Here is a 22,908-nt window from a genome sequence, read left to right on the forward strand (position 1 = left end):
CTGTCTAAGGTACACACACACAAAGATGCACGCACTCACTCACTCACTCACACACACACACACTACAAAGCCCCCACAGGTAGATTTTTAAACTATTTTCAGCAATGGGATAATATATTTTTTGGTGGGTAGATCTTGTTCTGCTGGTCATTTAGCAAGTAGCTCTCAAGTAAAAAATCACACCCGTGTGAACCGAGTGGTGCAACTACACATTTATTGTTATAGTTACTGTACTGTAGACTGTAGACTACTTTTTTGCTACTACAGTAGGCTGCACGCATGCACACACGCGCCGCGTTCATGTGTGTTGCTACATATGCCACTCACCCCTGGGGTGTTAACATCTCCAGTTCCCTGTGCTTTGCTATAGTTTAGTAACTTTTGTAGCTGTTCCGACAGCCCAGCGCTTCCTACTCCACTGACAACCAATCACAGCGCTCCAAATTCCTCGAATCCCGCAGCCATCCTAGGAAAAATAAACTTGCGTTCCGTTCACAGCATACAAATATATATCGTCTATGCCTCTCTCTCTCTCTCTCTGTAATTAGCAGGCGACAGTGCAACTCTGTCTCTGTCTCTCTGTAATTAACAGGCAACAGTGCAATACTATCTGCACAACAGCGCCCCTACTGGTACTCATGAGTCACACACAAACATAGTCACAAACATAGGTGAACACACACAAACATAGGTGGTGAACACGGACATTGCTGTTCCTTGGAGTGGTTGCACCACTCAAAAAAGTGTGGGCACCCCTGCTATAGATAGATGTTACTGAATTTGTTTGTTCAGTAACAGGGGTCTCCCCATACCATCTATCCAGCTCTTTATTAATCAGGAGGCCCTTGAAATCAAGGGCGATATCCTCTCATTTAAAAAAGGGTCCTTCTGCACACCAAGTGCACCAAGTACTTCAAGTGCGTAGGAGCAGGCAATCTCTGCCTGAAAAAATATTACCCACTTTGATGGTAAACATCCCTTTATATTTCGTTTCCTACATTTGGTTTTTCATAATTATTTTTTCAAAAGATAAAAAATAAACAATGTATAATACGAATCAAGCAATTCCATAAATAATATAAAAAAAATATAGCAGATCTACAAGCTCACAACGTGTTGCATTGTGATGTGTTGTGAGCTTGTAGATCGGCTTTTTCACTAGTTTGTGTACCGTGGAGACACAAAATGTCTCTTTTGGGTCTCGAGCTAAAATGTTTGGGAACCACTGCTCTATCTGCTCTAGCAATGATTACTATCAATTATACAACAGGTCGTTTCGAGGAAGCAATCTGATTGGTTGAAACAGCCTTCTAGCCGTGGTTCAAACGAGCACCACTCAATTATACAACACCACTGTTGTATAATTGCAATATTACACTTGTGGGTGTGGTTTAACGTAATTATTGCCACTTCAGTGATGCTTGCGGAACTCGACTACGTCTCGTTCCTGACCGCATCACTGTCGTGGCAATAATCACGTTAAACCACACCCTCTCGTGTAATATTGCTTAATTTAACACTTAAAAACAGAAAAATATCAGTTAGACCCCCCGTTAACCTTTAGCCCCTCTCGCACTAATAAAGTACCAATGCTCAAATGTGCCACTGGCCTGAAACACTTCTGATGCTTCACCCGGTAGCCACAGAGTGAGTCAGATCATTTTCTATGCATATTAATTTCATTTTGAATATTCAAAACTTTTGATATGACTGTGTTGCACTTTATTCCAATTGCCATATTTTCTTCAAAAAGCTGGATGGGTTTTAATCAGATGAATCAAGTTTGCCCTACGGGCAAAAACTGATTTCATGCGGTTTCAACTAGCTGTTGTTGTCTAGATTTATCTTAGCCTGACAGTTAACAAGCCTCAAATATGAACCTGTTCCTTTCTGTGGGATTAGATAAATCAAGACAAGCAACATGTATAACACGGGCTAATAATGTAATAACACCGGATAATGTGATAACGTTTCATAATGTAACATAATGAAAATATAGTAGGTGTGCAGGGTGGATTTCAGAGCGTTATTTGTACCCCCGGGAGAAAAAGCAAATATCTTACCCTGAGGTCAATCACCCTGTTATCTAGTCTGGTGTCTTGGTTTACTGTGGCTCTGCCATCCTGAAGGGAAAAGAAAAGAAAAGCAATTTAATCAGTTCTCAAACTTTTTCAAGTCAAGGACCCCTAAATGTATTTTTCCGCAGACTCCCATGTCCCATCTGAACATGTTTTGTGCCAGGGACCCACAGAAGAGCAGATATAGTATAAAGACTAAAGAGTATTACAATGGGTCAAAGTAGCAATCATATACAGATTTTAGACCCCTAAACACTGGAATATTGGTCAGATCTTATGCACCCTAAACACTTGGATATTGGGTGTCCATAATCTAACCATTGAAGCCCTGTTTTATACTTTAGATGGTGTCACACAAGAAAAGCAAAAATAGCAGATATACATGTAGCACTGTGATGCATTGTGAGCTTGAAGAATTGTTATTTTTGAAAAATACAAACCCCCAAAACACATGGTTGAAAGTGATTAACTCTGAGGGTGTAGGGATTTTGCATTGTAACCTGCGATGCAGCCTTTGCATATGCAGCATTTGCATAATACGCGAGTCCCAGAAATTAATCACCCTTTCCTTAGACTGTTAAGAGGTCAGAGGGGCAGCAATCGAGGAACTTCTCAGATGCCAACAACAATGTTTTAGCCCTTTATCATGTCAAAAGCAAGTCTCTTGCACACCTACAAAGGTGACAGGTGCATAGAAAACCAAACGAGGGTGCAACGCGCTGAAAAAGAAAAAAACTCCTGCTCACTGTCTTCAAATGCAAATAAAGGTTTTAATGAGAAACAACGTTTCAGTCGGTTAGACCTTCATCAGGTTATCTTTAGTGCCTAAAGATAACCTGACAAAGGTCTGACAGTTAGACCATCAGGTTATCTTTAGTCTGTTAGACTCTAACAGGCTCCAACAGACCAAAATGTTTCCCATTAAAACTTTTATTTGCATTTGAATACAGTGTGCAGGAGTTTTTTTTTTAAATATGAGCCAATGGTAAATAAATGGTGCATTTTATAAAGCGCTTTACATAGATTGTGCATTACATTCACACACACATTCATACACTGCTGGTGGAGGAAACCATGCAAGTCACCAGCCTGCACATCTTCTTGCTCAAGGACACTTCGACACCAGCTCTGGGGGAGCCCGGGATCGAACTAGGAACCTCACGGTTCCCATCCGGCCGCTCTACCGGCCATTCTACCCCCGAGCCACTGCCGCTCCCTGCATGAAACATTTTGAGAGAGTGATCGTGATAACCTACATTTCTCCACGGTACGCAAACTAGTGAAAATAGCCGAATACCCAAATATGATCTACATGAAGAATGAATGATCTACATCATTTTGTGATCCAATGACCCAGTTAGAACCTATCATTGGTAGCAGGGTACATCACAGTTGTAATACCTGTGTGCACGAGTGTCCAGAGCCCCATTCTTATAGGCAGCCGTAACCGGTAGAGAGGCCTGTCTGGTAATCAGAAGCTCACCGGTTCATCATTGAATGGCGCATCTACATGCCAAAGTGTCCCTGACACTGCCCAAGACAATTCAATTCAATTCAAAGGGCTTTATTGGCATGAGAAAACATACGTTTACATTGCCAAGACACTTAACCCTCAATCCAGCTGCTGGGTGAATGCAGAAAAGTAATTTCCCCCGTCAGGACAATACAATACTCCTTTTATTCTTTTCTTCCTTCCACGTCCATGTCACTTGGGGTCACCGAGCCCAGTGCAGGGCCCAGAGAGGAGACAGCTGAGGGACTGTCACTGTTTATGCAGTAAGCCAATCCATGCAGCTGCAAGCAACACTGGAACCCAGGTGTTTTCTGTTGGGGGGGATTGGCCCCCCCGTCTGTCACGTCACATGCTCCCATCTATGCTCCTCTTGCACCTGCTGTCAGGGTCGGTCAGGGAGGCACGGGACACTTTCCCAGCCGGTCTCTGTCTTTCTGTCGGTCAGGGAGGCACGGGACACTTTCCCAGCCTGTCTTTGTCTTTCTGTCGGTCAGGGAGGCACGGGACACTTTCCCAGCCTGTCTCTGTCTTTCTGTCGGTCAGGGAGGCACGGGACACTTTCCCAGCCTGTCTCTGTCTTTCTGTCGGTCAGGGAGGCACGGGACACTTTCCCAGCCTGTCTCTGTCTTTCTGTCGGTCAGGGAGGCACGGGACACTTTCCCAGCCGGTCTCTGTCTTTCTGTCGGTCAGGGAGGCACGGGACACTTTCCCAGCCTGTCTCCGTCTTTCTGTCCCACCAGTTTGCCTGCCTATGTCCTCCTCATATCTTTCTGCGTGAGACAGAGTGAGCAGGATGTGCCCTCGGCTCTATTAGCTCAATGCACAACAGGGCCGCTGGGAGAGTGTGACCTCACCGCCCCTGGGAGCTCTAGTTCCTCCTACCATGAAACATTTACAGTTTCAGCTGATTTCTTCCCCGTTTCTTATGGTCGTCTCACTCCCGAGTTCCACACGGGTTCTAGCTTCCGTTGACCCTGTACTGACCCTGTGGCTACAGTGGTCATAAAACTGTCCTGTTTTTTTGCACGCCATTATTAAAGCTTCCTCGTTATTGTTGTGACAGTCGAGTTGAATGTTCTATTGTGTTGGTTAATATAGCATTCATTATGATCACACAGTTGGATATTGTATTATTTTTGTCTAGGGCAGGGAATGCTGTCTTGTGTTTGTTTATTTTAATTGAATGGTTATCAAAGTGGGGTCCGGGGAGGGGGGAGGGGGTTGGTTACAGGATAACCAAAATAGCACATTTACAATCCCTTGCTAATTCTAAAAGCTATTCTATTGCTAGTTTGACCCATTCTAATACTCTTTGGTTTTTATCTGGCAGAAATCAGTTGAATCATTCATCCCTGCCATTGGGTCTCACCTCATCCCCCTCCCCCTCGGGCCTGACGGCGTCATCCAACTGCAGGGGCAGGCGCGGCTCCGCCTGGCTGACCACAAAGATCTAAGAGAGGGAAAGGGAAACACACACACACACACCACACACACACACACACACACACACACACACACACACACGTACGTAGGAAAAAAACATTACAGGGTTTCATTGGACACATGTTCAGAAAAGTGGAAAGTACCTGGATTACAAACAAAAAGGGGCTCGACGGCAAAAGTGAAAGAAAACTGTTTGAAACTGAAAGTCTTGCGTGAAACTTTTTACGTGCATGCAACTGTGGGTGGGTGGATGTATATGTGGTTAAATGGGGGCGTCTGTGTTTATCGATATGGAGTTTTGCATTGTAACCTGCAATGCAGCCTTTGCATATGCAGCATTTGCGTGATAAATATTGTCTGTGGGAGGAAGATTTTCAAATTGGGGCGGTTGGTTGGGGGCGGCGCACTTGTGGTAACATCTCCAGTGTGATATATGTTCATTAATTCATGACATATTTATTCATGTCACCCCCTTCCCAGCAGTTTCACCAAAAAGTATTGTTTAATGACTAGATATAATTTCAGGAGAAAACCTTTTTTCACACATATACTTCTGATACAGGTGCGTTGGGACAGTGACAAATGAAGCAATCATGAACAAAACTCCTGCACGCTGCCCTTGCTCAGCAGCATGAGTATTATTCAAATGGATGTGACGCTTTGGTCCCTGTGGACCTTGTCTTAGACATTCTTCATCTAGAGTGTATTAGACACCTCAGTGGTTCCCAAACTTTTTAGCTCAAGAGCCAAATGAGAAATTCTCCCAGGGAACCAAACTAGTTAAAAAATCTGATCTACAAGCTCACAACCTGATGAGACGCGTCGTGAGCTTGTAGGTCAGCTATTCACTACTTATTAAAAGTTTTTATTTTATTTTATGGAATTTGTTGACAATTTATAAAATGCAAATGCAAATTTCTGAAAATCTTTTATTATACATTTTATTTTTTCAAATAAATTCTGATTATTCACTTCCACTGTTTGTGAAACAGTGCTCTACACACGCTTGACCTCTTGAGTGACCGAACGTCATGTCAATTTGAATAGAACTGATGCTGCTGTGCAAGAGCAGAGTGCAGGATTTTTGTTGGTGGATTTTTGTTCACGATTGCGCCACCTGAGAAAACCTTTGAAAACTCGAGAAGTGTCAATGACACCCTCTAGTCCCATTTATACTTTGACGTATGATGGTGTAGCGCTGCAAAAATAGCAGATCTACAACCTCACAACGCATTGCGGTTACGAGGTTACAACAACCTACGATGTTACAACAACCTAACATAAGATTTAGAACAGTGGCTTAGAACAGTCGTTATCAAATCAAATATATAAGCTCACAGCGCATTACTTCATGCAGCGCTGCGTGCACTTGTTGTATTACCATGTTTTTTGTTCTTGCTTATTGTAAATCGCTCTGGATTAGAGCGTCTGCTAAATGCCTAAATTGTAACTACTGATTTAGAAGGCCTCAGGTCTTAATGGGTTATAGATCTGCTATTTTCGGCACGCGTTCCCAGTATAAATCAGGCATCAGGCCATCAGCTCTCACCCTCTCGATATGCAGTTCCACATCCTGCTGGGTGCAGCTCTCGATCTTCTGGTCCACCTTTCTGACAAATGCCTCCACATCCACAATGCTCTCCTTGGTGATGCTATGGTTGAAATGGGGGGGAGAGGGAGGGGAAAACCACAGTGAGTTCTTGACATCTAAAGAAAGACTCATTGTGGGAGGTTGAGACACTAGTGAGACAGGCGTTGTCTGCACGTATACTGTATCTGTTAACTTTCCATCCAATCCCCATGATTGATGTTCACAGATGAGTGCTTTTATGATTCACAAGGCTGTGTGTGTGCGCGTGCGTGCATGCGTGCGTGCGTGCGTGCGCGTGCGTGTGCGTGTGTGCAAGCGATGGAGTGGAGCACTAGGTAACCACAAGCGTACACAGACAATTTTTTTTTAAATCACTTCACATCCTGAAATACTCATTGCTACAACGGCAGACACCTTAAGTCTTCAGGAGTGTCTTTAAGGGCGGTTTCTGTGCTTGTGGCTTTTCTGTCAATTTAACCGTCTGTCTACTATAGGCTCAAACCACTTGCATAACACGCACACGGTTGGTTGGTTGGTTGGTTGGTTGGTTGGTGGGCTAAAATCAAATAGTTGTGTAAGGGGCAGAAAATCTGTGTGTCATTTGCAGCACGCTGCCGCAGTTTAATTTGAGTAATAATTTTGTATCTCGTCTGACATGAGTCAACTGTCACCTCTGTGACACGTGTGAAAACATTGTTTTTAATGTACACCCATTATGAGCTTGTACATTGGCTGTTGACAAGAAAATGTTAATAAGGTTTAATATGTTCACTTTATGTGTGTATTTTATTCATTTGCTAGTTCATTTGCTAGAAGAGGAAAGTTAAATAGTGAAGCTTTAATAAAATGTCAGATTGATTTCAAGATATTGGATGTTTTTTCCCCTTTTCTTTTTTTCTTCAATAAAAAATAAAAATAGGGAATTGGGATCAGCATCATCCACAAAACTCTGGCTTGGTTTGGGCTCTACAATGAACATGGGTTAGAACCTTTCCCCACCAACCTCATCCATGCATTCCAAAATACTTTGACATAATTATTTGGTCATATATGTGTGATTGCAAAGAGCAGAGGGCACTCTGCCGTCTAGTCATGCAGGGTGCGCTCATCTTCATCGCCGAAACCCTGAGGAGGCCTGAGATGCAAGGAGCGTTACCAACTGTCGCACGATGCAAAGCCAGATGGAGTGCCACGCTGTAATCCTTTGGTGCATCCCATTAAAAAGCAGTAATGAGAGCCAGCGTAGGGCTGCAGCTGCTGCAGAGGCCTCTTCCGCCTCAAGCAGGCAGGGGGATCAGCTACACAAATAAATCCCCACATTAATAACCTCCTCCTCGGGGGCCCTGTGGCTCGGCCGGGGACGGTATTGCTTCAGGAATGCACTGAGTCTGATTAGCTATGACAAAAAAGTCGACAATGCCACTGTGAGATGGAAACTAAATGGATAGAGATGGGAGTTGAGATAACTTGTTGAATTATGCCACGGAGATTGAGGGGGGCCCCGCCAACTATGGTAGTGATTTTAGGATCAGCGTTATTGCGGCATGACCAGGGTCACTTGACGAGGATTTAAGGGAACAAGATGCTCTCAGATGATCAGGGTCTAAGCCGAGTAGACCTTAATTGAATTGTTAGTGAGAGGAGGATTACTTGGATTCACAATTACGTGACAGGTGTCTTCCCTATGAAAGTCATCTCTTGATGATTACCAGGGGAGGGCTCATCCTAATCCAGGGAGTTTTATGTGACTCGTCTGTCAACCCAGCCAGGAAAACACTAGCAAGTAGCAAATGATGGTTCCACGTGATTAGAATCATATCGTAGAGTATACATGGGCAACTGGCGGCCCGGGGGCCACATGCGGCCCCCACCATCACTTAATGCGGCCCTCATGTCAATATCAGAATACTATAGTTAGGTGAATTATTGATTTCAGAAATGATTGATTTCAGCTAATTACTAGGATTAGAACGTTTTTTTATGTCCAATGTATTTGTATTTGGTTCATAAAGTTAACATAAGTATAACTAAATGCATTTGAAATTAAATAAAAAGGTTACTTTTCAGTATTCCAATTCAAAAACAGCAAAAGAATATTCAGGATTTCAATTCAAATATAGCAAAAATAGCTGATCTATAAGCTCAAAACGCGTCGCTTTGCGACGCGTTTTGAGCTTGTAGATCGGCTATTTTTGCTACGACAATGCAGTGTGGCCCTCTGGAGTGAGTGTGGAAATATAGTGGCCCTCTCCATCGTCAAAGTTGCCCACCCCTGTCGTAGAGTATAAAAAGGGGAAAGGATTTTGTCATCAGAGAATCGGGTCTTACATCAAATTCCCCTGACAAGATGTGACATGGCAGGCAGCGTGACTTGGCTATTTGTGTTTATCGGCTGATAATAATTTGGCAATCCTGCTCTCACTTTCACTCATTCTGTTGAATGGAAACGTTGCGATGTTATCTGACCGTTAGCCCAACTATATAAACTTGCGCAACCAACCAAAACAGAGGGGAAGTAAGAGATGCAACACCTCCAACAGAAAAGCATCTCTCTAAAAAAAATAACTTAATTCAAGACCATGTAGAAATCTCATTTCTACATCTGATTCCACTATAAAATGAATAACTCTTTTGTCCATCCTAATCCAATTTTTACACTCAGTGGGGTTGTGACCAATAGATTTGACATTGCACATCTCCAATGGCAACCACAGGGATTGAATGAACTCTTCAAGCCTGACACTTATATCCACTCATATTGGATTGGTCTTTTATTTAACAATTAAACAGCGCCTGAAACAGGCATTACCTCTCCATCAAATAAAACAATATATAATCCAAACTCCTGTCAATTGTAAACGAGCGGTAACATGAATGAACTCTTCAAGCCTGACACTTGTCAGAAATAAAATCAACCACTGTTGATTTGATTGATCATAAAGTTAATGTGAGTGTGGTATACAGGCATGGGAAAAAGCGATGCGATGCCGATGGAGAAATCCCACATAGTTAAATTACCTCATAGTCATGCTGCATGCGCTGAAGAATTAGAATCCAAGGTTTGTCAATCATATTATGGTTTATGGTTGAAAGTAAACCATAATTAGTCAACTTTAAGAAGAGATCTGCAGTCATTGTGCTGCAGACAGTGCAGAGTGAGAGCAGCTCCGCTCTGCTAATTGATCTGACATTTGGCAACTTGACTGGAATTACAGTAATTAGTTATTTGCCAGCACCTGCTCCAATATAGGCCTAAATCAAATCAAACTGTATTTATATAGCACATTTAAAACAATAGAAGCTGACCAAAGTGCTGTAGGCCTACAGGCTGAAACAAGTGGAGCATCACCATCGGCGCACATACAAAAAGAACATCATTAAAAAAAACACAGGCAAATAGCCAAATAGTAGGCTACATAATTAAAATAATACGATCAGGTGCAATTAAATGCCGAAGAGAAAAGGTGTGTTTTCAGTAGAGATTTGGTCTGGGTCTGTCGGAGCTGCTCTGCTGCATGTCGTGCATGGGAGTTCACAGTATGATGTTACAGGTCAGTCTTCAGACAAGAAAAAAAAAAGATATCGCTGACAATGGCAAAATCAGTTCTCTGCATCGCCAAAATAAATCTATAGGCCTAGTTTCATTCGTGCCATTATACTCGGCCTATGCACAACGATTGTTTTAATTCAAAGTGGTATAGCTATTCTGCACTCACCATGTGAATCCAAGCAGGTCCTCACAAGTATAGGTAAAACACCGCCAGGCCACCACAAGCTCCTCAGCGCAATGGCGCATCGATAAAAGTTGAGATTTCTCTAGTGGCATATTCAGGCAATCCTCAACAGATTGTTAGAATTCCAAGTGATCTATAATCTGTGAAGTTTATATTTCATGTGGGTGTAAGTAATGTTTTTATATGACTTTTATCAAACATGGTAGCCTATATTTAATGTCCACTGAGCTGTGGTGCGCTTGCCTACTCTCTCAATTAGGGATTTTCCCATGGTTATTTTCACTCTCGTGTACAACCTTTATTCAAATACGGTATTTTAAAATGCAACCACACTTTTGATTTATTTTTCCTGGGACTGCAGCTGCACTTGCATTGCGAGGCGCAAGCATGGGACCAAAATGGGCCGCCTTTTTTAATTTTATAGAATAATCGGTTTTTTATTTCAAGATCGATTCCCATTCTTATCGAACGGACGTCGATTAATCGATTTTTTTGGGTCAGCCCTATTGACAACAAAGCAGATTTTCTCAGACTAGGACTGACATTGCTTTTTTTTGTCCCAAATTTGTGAACTCAGTCCGTTCACTATTTTCTCCTCTGTAGGTTGGCTAAAATTGCACATGGGCTTTGACATTATAGAATGTCAAATGATTTTTTTCTTACATTAGCATTTTTGACACAGGCTATGGATCGTCACAGTCCCACAGCCAGACTGGACGGACAGTTGCTGGTTGGTTGTCAGGGTGACTGTGGAAGGGATGTGAGATTTGGGTATTACTCTTACAATATTACATATCACAAAACAAGTGTGGCCATTTTGGTACTACTACAATAATTTTGATAATAAAATCTCTTTGTGGCAGGCCACAAAGTCTTTTCAGATGGCGGTTGGTGCCCGCACCCACTGACGGAGGCCACTGTACTGTACTGTCTGTCTGAAACTGACCATGACAAGCTGACTTGTGTTTTGTGGCCGACTTCCACTAAACCTCAGTGCACAGGGACACCCCATGAAAGTACATGGAAATGTCTAGCATGCACGTGACAGGAGTAAGCGACGAGTCGAAACCTGCATTCTTCGCCGACAGGCTCTTCCTTGATATCGAGTAGGTGAAAATTATTGTAAAAGAGATGTTTTCTCTGAGCCAAGTGGTATCAGGGCTGATAAAAGAGAGTCTGAAATGCTTGGCAGCGCACAACGCTATAATTACCCAGCCAGGCTCTTAAAGAAAGTGCACCTCGAATGTGTTATTCCTGCTCATTCATAGACTACCAGTAATGGGCTTCAGTCTGACCTCCTATGATGATTGATGACACGGGGGACCTTAAGTATTCCTTCTTCCTCTTATGCAGAATACGCTGGCTGTTATCTAGGACGGGAACTGCTCCATTAAGACACCGCTGAGGACCGCCCTTCTAGAATAGCCGGCTTTTGTTGTCAAAGTGAAGAGATGATCGATCCCCCTCCCCTCTCCACCAGAGGACGTGTGAAAAATGGATAAGAGGACTTGACTATTGGTGACTGAGATTTTCCCACCATTGTTTTTTTTCCGGGCCCGTGCTGACAGGAAATGCAGTCTCGGGTACTCACTTGGCGGCAAACTTGACCATCTGCTTGCTGGCACGATCTCCCACGGCGACCAGTGCCTGCACGAAGAACTGCTGCTGACGCAGGACCAAGAAGCACTGCTTCCCTGTAAAAACAACAACAATAGACAAGCGGCCGGGCCGTTAACAGATCCCCTTTCATTCACAAGGAGACGGCCTAATGGGCTCGTCAAAATAAAATAAAAGCTGTGACCAACAGTGTTGGCTGTACCAAAAAGACAGAGGGTTTAAAAGAAGCTGCCTTGGGTCTATAAAGGCCCTTTTCTTCTGCAGGTAAAGTGTCAAACATCTGTGAATGGAATTTGGTCTTTGAAGGAGGCTATATGATGATGGGGTGTTACTGTAGCTGACTCTTTCAAGCGTGCACACACACACACACACACACACACACACACACACACACACACACACACACACACACACACACACACACACACACACACACACACACACACACACACACACACACACACACACACACACACACACACACACACACACACACACACACACACACACACACACACACACACACACACACACACACACACACACACACACACACACACACACACACACACACACACACACACACGGGAAGTCACTCAGGCCACCCAGGTGCTTTGATGTCACATGTTTGTGGGAAGACATGGGGCTCTGTCTGTGTGTGTGTGTGTGTGAGAGAGAGAGAGAGACAAACAGAAACGGTCTCATCTCCGACCAAATTAGGATGTTATTCTGCTCTCAAGGACATCCTTTGGATGAGACGGAGTGAATGAATGGATGGGAAGGGAGGAAGCACCTCTTGACATGGAAGTTGTCCCGGAAACACAACGACCACCAAATCAGAGCAACGCCGCGGCTTGTTCATCATCGCATTGTTAGCACAGACTAGAGGTGTACGTGCTTTGCTCGTTTTCTTTTTTTGTTGTTTTGTTTGGCGGGGGTTGTTACTGCTAAATGGGTTCATTGTATTCAAACGGGACAGAGGCCCTCATACCTGGCTGCTACAAGCCGGGACCGGGGGTAGACAAGGTTACTTGATATATACCCAGGTCGTTGTTGACATTGTCATTTTGACAACCAACGCAATGATATCAAAAACACCCTCTGGGGTTTTTTTAACTCTGGGGGGGAGGAGGAGGGGGGGACTGGAGCTTGATGAGAATATATATTCTGGAAAGGATAGCAGGGGTTAAGTCACACATCGCCACCAGTGTTGCCAAGTTTGCTTATTATAAGCAACATTGGGCTTGTTTTTCTGTATACGTTGTCGGTTGCAGTTTTCTGGGGTCTAAAGTGTAGTTGATTATTGAGGCTTGATTCATAATGTTGTTTTTTTTTATAACTTTGTTTATTGTTTTTTTCACAGAAGCATTATTGAAATACTGGAGTTAGAAAATAATAAATGGTGGCATTAACAGCTTCTCTTAATAAACCCCAAGTATAACGTACAAGAATAAAGACATTGAATTTTCACCCCAAAGAAAAAAGACAACAGAAAACAAGACAAAAAACCTTAAATACAGGATCAATAAAAGTTGAAAAATAAAAGGCGATTCATAATGTTGTTTAACCCAATGGTTCTTTCACGGCAAGGGCCCCCAGATTATGTTGTATGTCACAAATAGTTTGTGCCTGGGACCCCCATACAAGATTTGTGTTGTTAAAATGTTTAAAATATTCCAAATGTACTATTTGATAAATCTGCATATTGAATCAGATGATATAAGGTATTATAATAGGTATTTTATGATTTGTATATACTTTTTGTTTTGTTTTTATTGTACTGTTAAGTGTATTATGTTGTGCCCCATGTGTTGTAATGCCCATGGGGCATCGGTCCATGTATTGTCTATGTCTCTTTCTGTTTAACACTTTGACTCATGAAAACGAGTTACACAAGTTAATTGACTGTAGAACACTTTCCCTCCCATTCGCGAGTTACCCGAGTTATGTTTTCATTGTTTAATCTGAGTTTTTAATACATTTTAAGTTTTTTGATTGATTGATTGAAATATTTTTAACAGTTTGCAGAATTACAGTACATTTCAAGCACAACTCAATACAAAGACTGTTAACTGTGAGTGGACGACCCAATAAAGCATTACACTTGTTTACAAGAGGGTCCACCTTGTTCAATTCATCATTTAGAGACGTCTATATAGCCTATATAGCCATAGAACAGAACAGGAATTCATCATAAAGGAGGTAAAAAGGGAAAAGAAACAGTGAGGGGAAAAAGGGGTGGGGGGGGGGGGGGGGATTACGATTTTACGGGGGCCAGTTTAGAATTGCAGCCGTCCGTAGGTGCCCTTTGAGAGGGGTTTTGAAGGAGTCACGGGATTTGCATGTCTTAATGACTGTTAACCACATTTTGGTGGCATAGGAGCGAAAAGAATGTAGTCCCTTGTTTGTGCCGAATCTGGGTTGTACATGGTTTGTTGCACTCCCTCTGGTGTTGTGGGTGTGGACTTCGTTAACATTAAGGAAGTATTTAGACAGGTACATGGGTATCTTGGTGGTGTATCTTGGTGGTGTATCGAATCTTGTGCAAGATGCTGTACTCTGTCGTCGACCCTAAGCCATTCCAGCCTGTCAAAGTGGGCAGGGGTGAGGTGGGTTTGGGGGGTGAGGCCAAGTAGGAGCGTGACCAGTTTGTTTTGGGAGGTCTGGAGCCTTGTTTTAAGGGCCTTTGAGGTGCTGCGGTACCAAGAGGTGCATGCATAGTCGAAGAAACCTTGTACAAGGGCTCCTGTTAGGGTCTTCAAGGTGTTTTTGTTGACCAGTGAGGAGATCCTGTAAAGGAATCTTGTTCTTTGATTGACTTTTTTGATTACGTTGGTGGCCATTTTATCACCAGAAGGATTAGCCTCCATGATGGAACCTAGGTAGTCATACAGGCTTTCCACAGGACAGAGTGGGATAGGTGACGCGTTTGATGACGTCATCCCGTCACGCAGGCGTGCAAAGGGTTATGGGAAATTGAGGCCAATGCATTACAATGGCGGCGGTGCTGCGCATCGCGTGCTTTCCTTCTCCGCTCTGTTGTTGAGATCACCACTTTGGAATATTTTTGAACACTACAACAAGTGATTACACCATTTTAAAGTGGCTTTTCATGACAAGCAACTCTGTGGTCGGCACAGTGAGTGGCTCTTCAAAAGGTTCGTGAAAACATAATCTGAGTTCACTAGTGAAAACACGGCGGGGAGATCTGGATCACGATTGTTTAATCACGGCATTAAAACTATTAATAAAGATATTGAAACACAAATGTACAATTTTTTTCCAATATTCTTTGTTGTTGAAAATAGCAAATCTCAAGCTCACAACGCATTGCATCGCAACACGTTGTGAGCTTTTAGATTTAGATATTTTAAAATAGCCGTAGCCTAGACGCTTCTTTTGGGCTCATTTCATAGACCTGGTTGCTAATTTCTCTTGCTAAATCTGGCAACACTGATTGCTACCTCCATCCATGCTGGCTGGAGGTGGTCTTCTTTCACCAGGAAACAGATCATGACGAATAACTCTCAAGACACCAGTGTACATTATTTTGATGTAATGGTTGCTGTGCATTTCTTTTCAGAGGCTGACCTTAAGATGTTGGCTGAGTTGAAGGGTGCCATCTGAAAAATGGCATTCCTCTCCTTATGTTTTTTTTGTCTTTATCTTCTTGCCCAAGGGCACGGGGGCTTTTTTGGGTTATAGTACACCGAGGATTAGCGAAGGGGTGGAGTGGAGGGTGGGGCAGTCAAGTCTGGGCTGGGCTGGCTGTTTCTTTGGTATTTTGTTAAAAAGAAGGAGGGGGAGAGGGGGGGGGGGGGGGGGGGTCTGTGGTCTGAAAAATTGACGGACAAAGAGGGTGGATGAGCTCACCTTTGGCTCGGCTGGTGTGGATTCTGGCACGTATCCACATCAGCTGGTCTGCTTTCTCGGGCGTCAGCTCCTGGACGCGCACCAGTACTCTTTCTGGCTCACACACACAAAACATTTTGTTTTAATACCTCAAAAGGGTTCAGTACACACCTGTACAGTATGTGCAAATCACACCACCATGTCTGTACACACACATACACACACTCAGTGACACAACGTAGCGTAAAGCAATGTGCATAAGAAGCATGCATATTACACACCCTTCTCCCCGTGAAACCAGCCAGCAGCGAGCGAGCGTGCACACACACACACGCGCACACACTTCAAGCAGCCACAGGATAACACAGGCACACTCACACACGCATAAACACACACAAACCCGTACACATACACACAACAAAAAGCTCCTCGCGTTACAAGAGGGACAGCCGTGGTGATAAATATGACACATTAGACGGAAGAGTTGGTGAAAAGCCGTCCAAACTTTCCCCCCATCCTCTGTGGGCCCAACATGACAAATTGACTCGGGTTTCACCTGTGTCACTCAGAGGCATACGTTAACCTCATTATCAGTCAGGGGGAAGGAGGCAGACAGCGCGGCAACACTCGAGAAAGCAGAGACGCTCCTTTGGCTGGGAAACCTACCTCCACCCACATGAAAGGCCCTGCTCTGTAACCCCCCCACTCCCACCCCATGGCCAGGCATGCAGGTGGGGGGAGGCTCCCACTTTGTTCGCCATCACTGGAGCTGAAAGAACAGCCAGACAGATGGACGGCCTCCGCCGGCCTACCTGTTGACTTCAATGGCACTCGTCCAGGAGTTTATCGCCAGGCTATTAGTCACTGCAATTATATCTCTGAAATCTTTGCTATGGAGATGATGAGCGGGGTTGACTAAGAGCATTTGTCACGGAGCTCATCTGCTGTAATCGCGTTATCTTCACAACTTTTAACACACAGGCTGCCTGAACCAAACCTGAACCAGGATGTTGTTGATCAGGATGCCCTGACCATAATATGCCGGTGTGTTGTGAGGCTTGTACATCAGCTAATTTTGCTGTGCAACACTGTCAAGTCTGTCATACTACAAAGTGTAAATCTGACTTAATCCTAGAACACCGGAGTCGGGTTTAGTGGGGTTTCCCATTTAGTTGGGTTTAGTGTTCTAGGGTTGGGTTTAGTGTTCTAGGGTTAAGAGAGTATTGAATTGTCCCAAAGGAGAAATTACTTTGCTGAATTCACCTAGCAGAAGTTAAGGGTTAAAGTGTCTTGCTCAGGGACACTTCTGCACGAAGATAAGTGAAGCGAAGGTCGAAGGAGGAGTGACCTTCTGACTACCTCTCTCTACCCACTCAGCCAGACTTACCCAGTTTCTGCTGTGACTGGTTAAGAGGCGACACAGCATAGCGATCCTTGGCAAAGTCCTGAAAGCACAAGAGGAGTGCTTGTTAGCTGGGGAACTTTGTGGTTTCATTCAAGGTGATCTCGCTGTCAATACATTACAAAATTAACATTTCTTCTGGCGGTGTTCTACTGCTGAATAAAACACCATTTGGCTATTGGTGTATACACAAAATGCTTGATGAACACAATTTGAACGCGAAATGTCACATTCATCTCATGATTTGTCTGCCTGTCTGGATTGCAGGAGATTATGAACCTTGACAAAAGATAACAAAATTCCTAAAGAGTGGAGAGTGAACCAAGTATTACACAGTGGTTCAGGGAATTGTCTTTATGTTTACCTTTGGAAAAGATTGCATACATTCTTAAGGACAAACAAGAAATGTTTCAGGAGGTGTGGGGCCGTTTTATAAGATACATAAAGAACAATAATTTGTCACATTTAATGGATGGAGCTGAAGAGGAGTAGTGCTGTTGTTTTTTTGTTTTTTGGCTATTGTTGTTTTGCTTTCTTTATATCAGTAATTGTCTTGTAATGTTCATTGTTGTTTTTTTTGTATATTTGTATTGTCATTTGTGTGTAAAAAAGGAAAATAAATACATTGTTGAAAAAAAGAGTGGAGAGTGTGTAAGAGGTTCAGCAAATAAGTATTTGCATACAAAGTTGCTGCTGCAAAGGTATGAACAATTTAGAAAGACCGAAAGGCGAGGAACTTTGCAGTTTGCAACTTTGCAGTTTGCAACTTTGCAGTTTGCAACTTTGCAGTTTGCAGAAATATATTCCTTGCTATGAAATCCATGTTTCAGGAAGTGAAATTAGTTAATGAAATACTAAAGTCTCTGCTTTCAGCAATCCTTTGAAATACCAAAACACTCAACCCAAAACACAGTCACCCCAGGGAAAGTCTGACGGTATGCTAAACGTAACCTCAGAAAACTATGCCTAAAACTAACCTTATTCCTAAACATAACGTCAGTATAAAAGGGTGGCTAACCTCATTCCTAAACTTATTTCTAACATCACCATTATTATGACCACGGTCGAGATAATGGATTTCACAATGCCACGCCAGACTTCCCAGTCCGTCATTTCCATCCCCAGTTCCTGCTTACATGCATGTGTCCCTAGCGATGACATCAGGGAACGACAGTTTTTCTACCTCTGGTCTGCTTTGAGGCAGGATTCCAGAAAAGAAGGGAAGAGATCCTCATGATCAGCTCTGTAGCAGTGGCCAGCAAACTATGTTCTTCTGGATTATGCATGTCATTGCAGGCTGACCAGGCCATACTCTCCCTAGTTTGAAAGTCCTTTTGGGGAGAAGATTTATATGAACCCAAATACTTGTAGTCATCAACCTGTTTCAAAGGAGTGTTGTTAAGTGTTTTATGCTCGGTAAAAGAATACAAGAACCTCTGGTCCGCGAAATAAATGGGGGAAAGTGTGTTTTGGGGTGAGCCTTCCCGTTGCTATCCTGTGTGGTTAACTGAAACTTTTATTGGCCTAGTCTTGGTTGTACCAGCAACAAAAATGCAATGGTAATATTTGGGGAGGCCCTGGCTAACATGATTGAAATTCAGTTAGTCAAAGTGTTATGTGTCCCTGTCTATACTAAACAACATGTACCTAAAGCAGTGGTCAACTCAATGTGCACTGCAGTCCAGGAACACCCAGGAGTCCTTGAGGGGGTTCCAGGGAGTTCCCAGTTAAGGAGAATTCAATGCTAGAAGGCTTTCTTACCTTTATTTGTAGTTGTTAATGCCCCACCAAAGAGGTCCAGGTGTTATTTCGTGCAAAAGCGCATTATTGGCTATTTATTCTACCATAAGCCCTCAATGAGGGTCCTCTCTTTATAATGTAAATAGTATCCCAAGCGGCACACTTTACTACTTATTTCGATGGATATAAGCGAATTAGCACAAAAACCCAACCCCCATTGAGGGCTTATATTAGGGGATATAGCCAAAAATGCACTTTTGCACAAAATAACACGTGGACCTCTTTGGTGGGCACGTAACAGCTACAAATAAAGAAAGCCTTCTAGCATGGAATTCGCCTTTAAATGATTGATAGATAGGACCCTTACTGCTCTTTAACTCAGAAAAGTGTACAAATGGAACCAAATGAAGGTAACATTTGGTTCCATTTGTACACTGTAAAGGGCCGTTCTGACTGCAACTATAACAATAAAAAGTCGAAATAATATATATCGAAATATTTATAGTCATCGTTATAGTGCTCAGTGTAAACGCCCGTTTAGAGTTCAATTAACAATGAGGATTTTACTGCATAGTGTACTTACATCCTCCTCTGTAGTTTGTTGTTCGGACGTCTGTAAAACAAAGAAATTAGGTGGGTGAGACGGGTACAGAAAATATCACCACAACACGAAGATGCTCCATTTGATTCCAAACACTTCATGGAGAGGGGGTTCGATATTTCACACATTCAATGGGGGACACTCGATACCATTTGCTTTAACAACCATGTTAAACATCGCTCTCATCCATAGGGAATTTTAATAAAGTGAATGAAATCGTGATAAAAGCTATAAGAAATCTCATTCCAAAGCCAAGAAGCTGGGGTGGAGATCCCTGGCTGGAAGAACCCCAATCTCTACTGTACATGGCTTTGGGGATCACAGAAAATGAGTAATGGCATGGGGAGAAATTGCTTTGTAATGTACGGTTATTATTTATCTCTTTACAGACGACACGGCGGCTGCAATGGGGAAAATCACTCCCCGTGCCACGAGATAGACTCTTGAGGAGGTAACGGGTCCATTTCCTATGCAAATTGGTGTGAGTGCACATGCAGATGGGATGGCTGATGGGGTTGGATTGGATGGGAACCACCCCTCCCCTTGATAAGAAAATCCTGTCGCATGATGGACGACACGGCTGGATGTGATGCACTGAAGCAGGCAGGATTCATTTGTAATACAGACCTGCTATAGTCACAATAAGCAACACGCTCCCGCAGGAGTACAAATAACCTGTAACTAAAATAGTCACACTGTAACTCATAATAGCGGAATAGGAAGTTCAGTGTAGGATAGTCACTCAATAAGTAATTTAACATTGAAAACTGTCAACTCTTAGCTTGTGCTTACGATGTTAATATGCTGAGTGTACAAAAACTATCAGCAACACCTGCTCCTTCCACGAAACGGGCTATGTTTACAACTTACTGGACGAGTGGAGTTGTGCACGTGGACAGATCCTTATCGAAGGGAGGGGAAAACACCACAAGAGTGACAAATGATCATCATGCAAACTGCATGCAAATGTGTTCTCTCTGCAGTAAATACATAGCGGTTTTATGTTGCAGGCACCAGGCTAGTTTGTTGTTAGCCACCTATAGCCGAGCTTAACTCTGCATTGACTGTCGGTCGAAGATATAAAATACTTAAATGACCGCGTGGTGGTTTGACACTGACAGACGGATGGATCAGCAGCATCGCCCATCTACTGCAGTATGAATCTGCCCGCTAACGCAAACGTATAACGACGTGTGAGATATGAGAGAGAATAGTTATATACCATAATATAGCGAGAGAGAGAGAGAAAAAAAAGTGTCACTCAGAGGAGGCTGCAGTGAGAGGAAGGCGGTGAAACGTTACGTTAGTCCATTATCTATTTTATCCCCTTTATTCTGACATTGTTGATGGTGAGAAGCCTACTTAGGCTAAATAAATCCCATTTTGGCAAACTGAAAGAGCTCTAGCACTGTGCACTAAACACTCAAACACCAACTTGATACAGATCTAATATGTAGGACATCACATCCAAGATGGCCCGATTACATGTTGGGGTTGTTTAGTCCATATTTTGTCTACTTCCAGTGTATAAGAAAATAGCTCTTTGTTTGGGTGGACACATAAACAAAGCCATGGGGACAGGAATACCGAGACAATGGATTCCCCTTAGCACAAATCCCCTCCGCTGCCCCCACGCCAACCATCCTCGAACCCACGGTGCCCAGCCTCTCGGCACGTCACCTCCCTACCAGCTGGAGTGTGAGGCCGAGGCTGAGGGCCGATGGGCGGATGTGGTGTGCGACAATCCAACAAACCCCACTGACCAGCTTGGCCTGTTTCTCAGCCTTCTTTGCGGCTTTCTCCGCTTCCTTCTGCTGTTTCTTCAGCCCTTTCTTTGACTGGGCCTGCTCCTCCTCCTCCTCCGCCGCCCTGCCAACAGGAAGACACGCACAACACAAACACTATAAGTCAACTTCCAGCTTCTATTCCTCAGCCTGGCTTCCTGGGAGGAAGTCGTCGGCCGGGTGGGAAAATCAATTTCCCGGGCCGTCACCACCTCCTCCACGTTCCAGCGGCCCGGGCGGTGCGGCCTGCCCGCCCGGGTCTCTGCTGGCTTTTTAAGTCTGCTGTTATAGCTTTAAAGCCATTGTTTTCACACGCTTCCACAAACAGCTGTAGGCCCTGTGCGTGAGTGAAGGGGACGGGGAGTCTCAAAAAAGTGAGATTAAAACTGGATAAACATGGAAACAGTCACAGCAGGCAGACTTTTAGATTTTTTGCATTGGCTATTCAAAAACAGCAGATCTAAAGCTCAGTGTGTCACTTCGTGCTGCGGAGCAAGCTATTTTTAAGTGTGAGAAGTACTGATTTAGAAGCGGCCTCAGGTCTTAACACATTTTGTGCCCAAAACGTCTGTGGACGTCCTGGGTATTACCGCACGTGCATAGCCCAAGACGTCTGTGGACGTCTTTGGAAAAAAAAAAATATATATATATATATATATATATATATATATATTTTTTTTATTATTAAAAAAAAAATCAGAAAAATCAAAACACTTTTTTTTCTTTTTTTTTAACACGTGGTGCCAAAGTTTGTGTTTTCGCCATTGAGAATGCATTTGGCGTTTAAATTGAATAACTCAGAAACTATAAAACATTTCAAAGTAAAAAGTTCCAGCATGTGTCTCCACAGTCAGCTGAATTATAAAAAATGTGAATGGATTTTCTAGGTGAAAGTGATTTTGGGCAGTTTTGCGTGGGCTCTCAATGTGTTAATAGGTTAATGCCATTGTCTTCACACTCTTCCAAAAACAACTGTAGCCCTGTGTGTGACTGAAGGGATGGAGAGTCTTAAGAGGCAGAATGTCAAAACGTAGGTTAAACTGTATCAACACGGCAGAGCCCTGTGTGAACCTGGTGTGAACCATGCAGGGAGACAGTAGATTCACAAGGACTGTAGTCTAATCCACCCAAGCACTTGGCGTGGAAATAGATTATCCCATTATGATGATAACACTCAAGCTTATCTCAAGGTAAAGGTGTCTTAATTTGACTAAATACGAGAAATGAATACAACATAAGAGCTGAGAAAGGACCTGAATTTAAAATGTAGACGTCAGTAATGCTCTTTTATTTTTTTGTAGTAGTAATAAAAAACGATTTAGCTGCATAGAAATGTGTATATTACTACACAATACACATACGTTTAATTGTAATTCATTAATATTTCATTGTGAAAACGCTAAGTCAGCAAATAATAGTACTTAAAATAAAAGTACTTGTCCCACCCATCCACTCAGTGTGACAAACAAATAGTTTGAAATATGACACTATCATATAACTAACCTGACACAGCACAGATAAGACAAGTCCACACTCAAGTACAGAAAATAACT

General features: G+C 43.1%; 1 protein-coding gene across 1 annotated transcript in view; it reads right to left on the reverse strand.

Annotated features, from left to right (window-relative positions):
• The window catches only part of dars1 (aspartyl-tRNA synthetase 1), a 45,201-nt gene that overhangs the window by 15,969 nt on the left and 6,324 nt on the right, over positions 1 to 22,908 (reverse strand). Inside the window, exons 2-9 of the mRNA XM_079518013.1 lie at positions 21,335 to 21,440; positions 19,554 to 19,583; positions 17,216 to 17,273; positions 15,850 to 15,942; positions 11,951 to 12,053; positions 6,584 to 6,686; positions 4,961 to 5,041; positions 2,064 to 2,123 (exon numbers count right to left, since the gene is read on the reverse strand). Coding sequence (XP_079374139.1) covers positions 2,064 to 2,123; positions 4,961 to 5,041; positions 6,584 to 6,686; positions 11,951 to 12,053; positions 15,850 to 15,942; positions 17,216 to 17,273; positions 19,554 to 19,583; positions 21,335 to 21,440 — 634 coding nt within the window. The remainder of the gene's footprint in view (positions 1 to 2,063; positions 2,124 to 4,960; positions 5,042 to 6,583; positions 6,687 to 11,950; positions 12,054 to 15,849; positions 15,943 to 17,215; positions 17,274 to 19,553; positions 19,584 to 21,334; positions 21,441 to 22,908) is intronic.

Source organism: Electrona antarctica (assembly GCF_951216825.1).
Source record: "Electrona antarctica genome assembly, chromosome: 13".
Classification (NCBI taxonomy): Eukaryota; Metazoa; Chordata; class Actinopteri; order Myctophiformes; family Myctophidae; genus Electrona; species Electrona antarctica.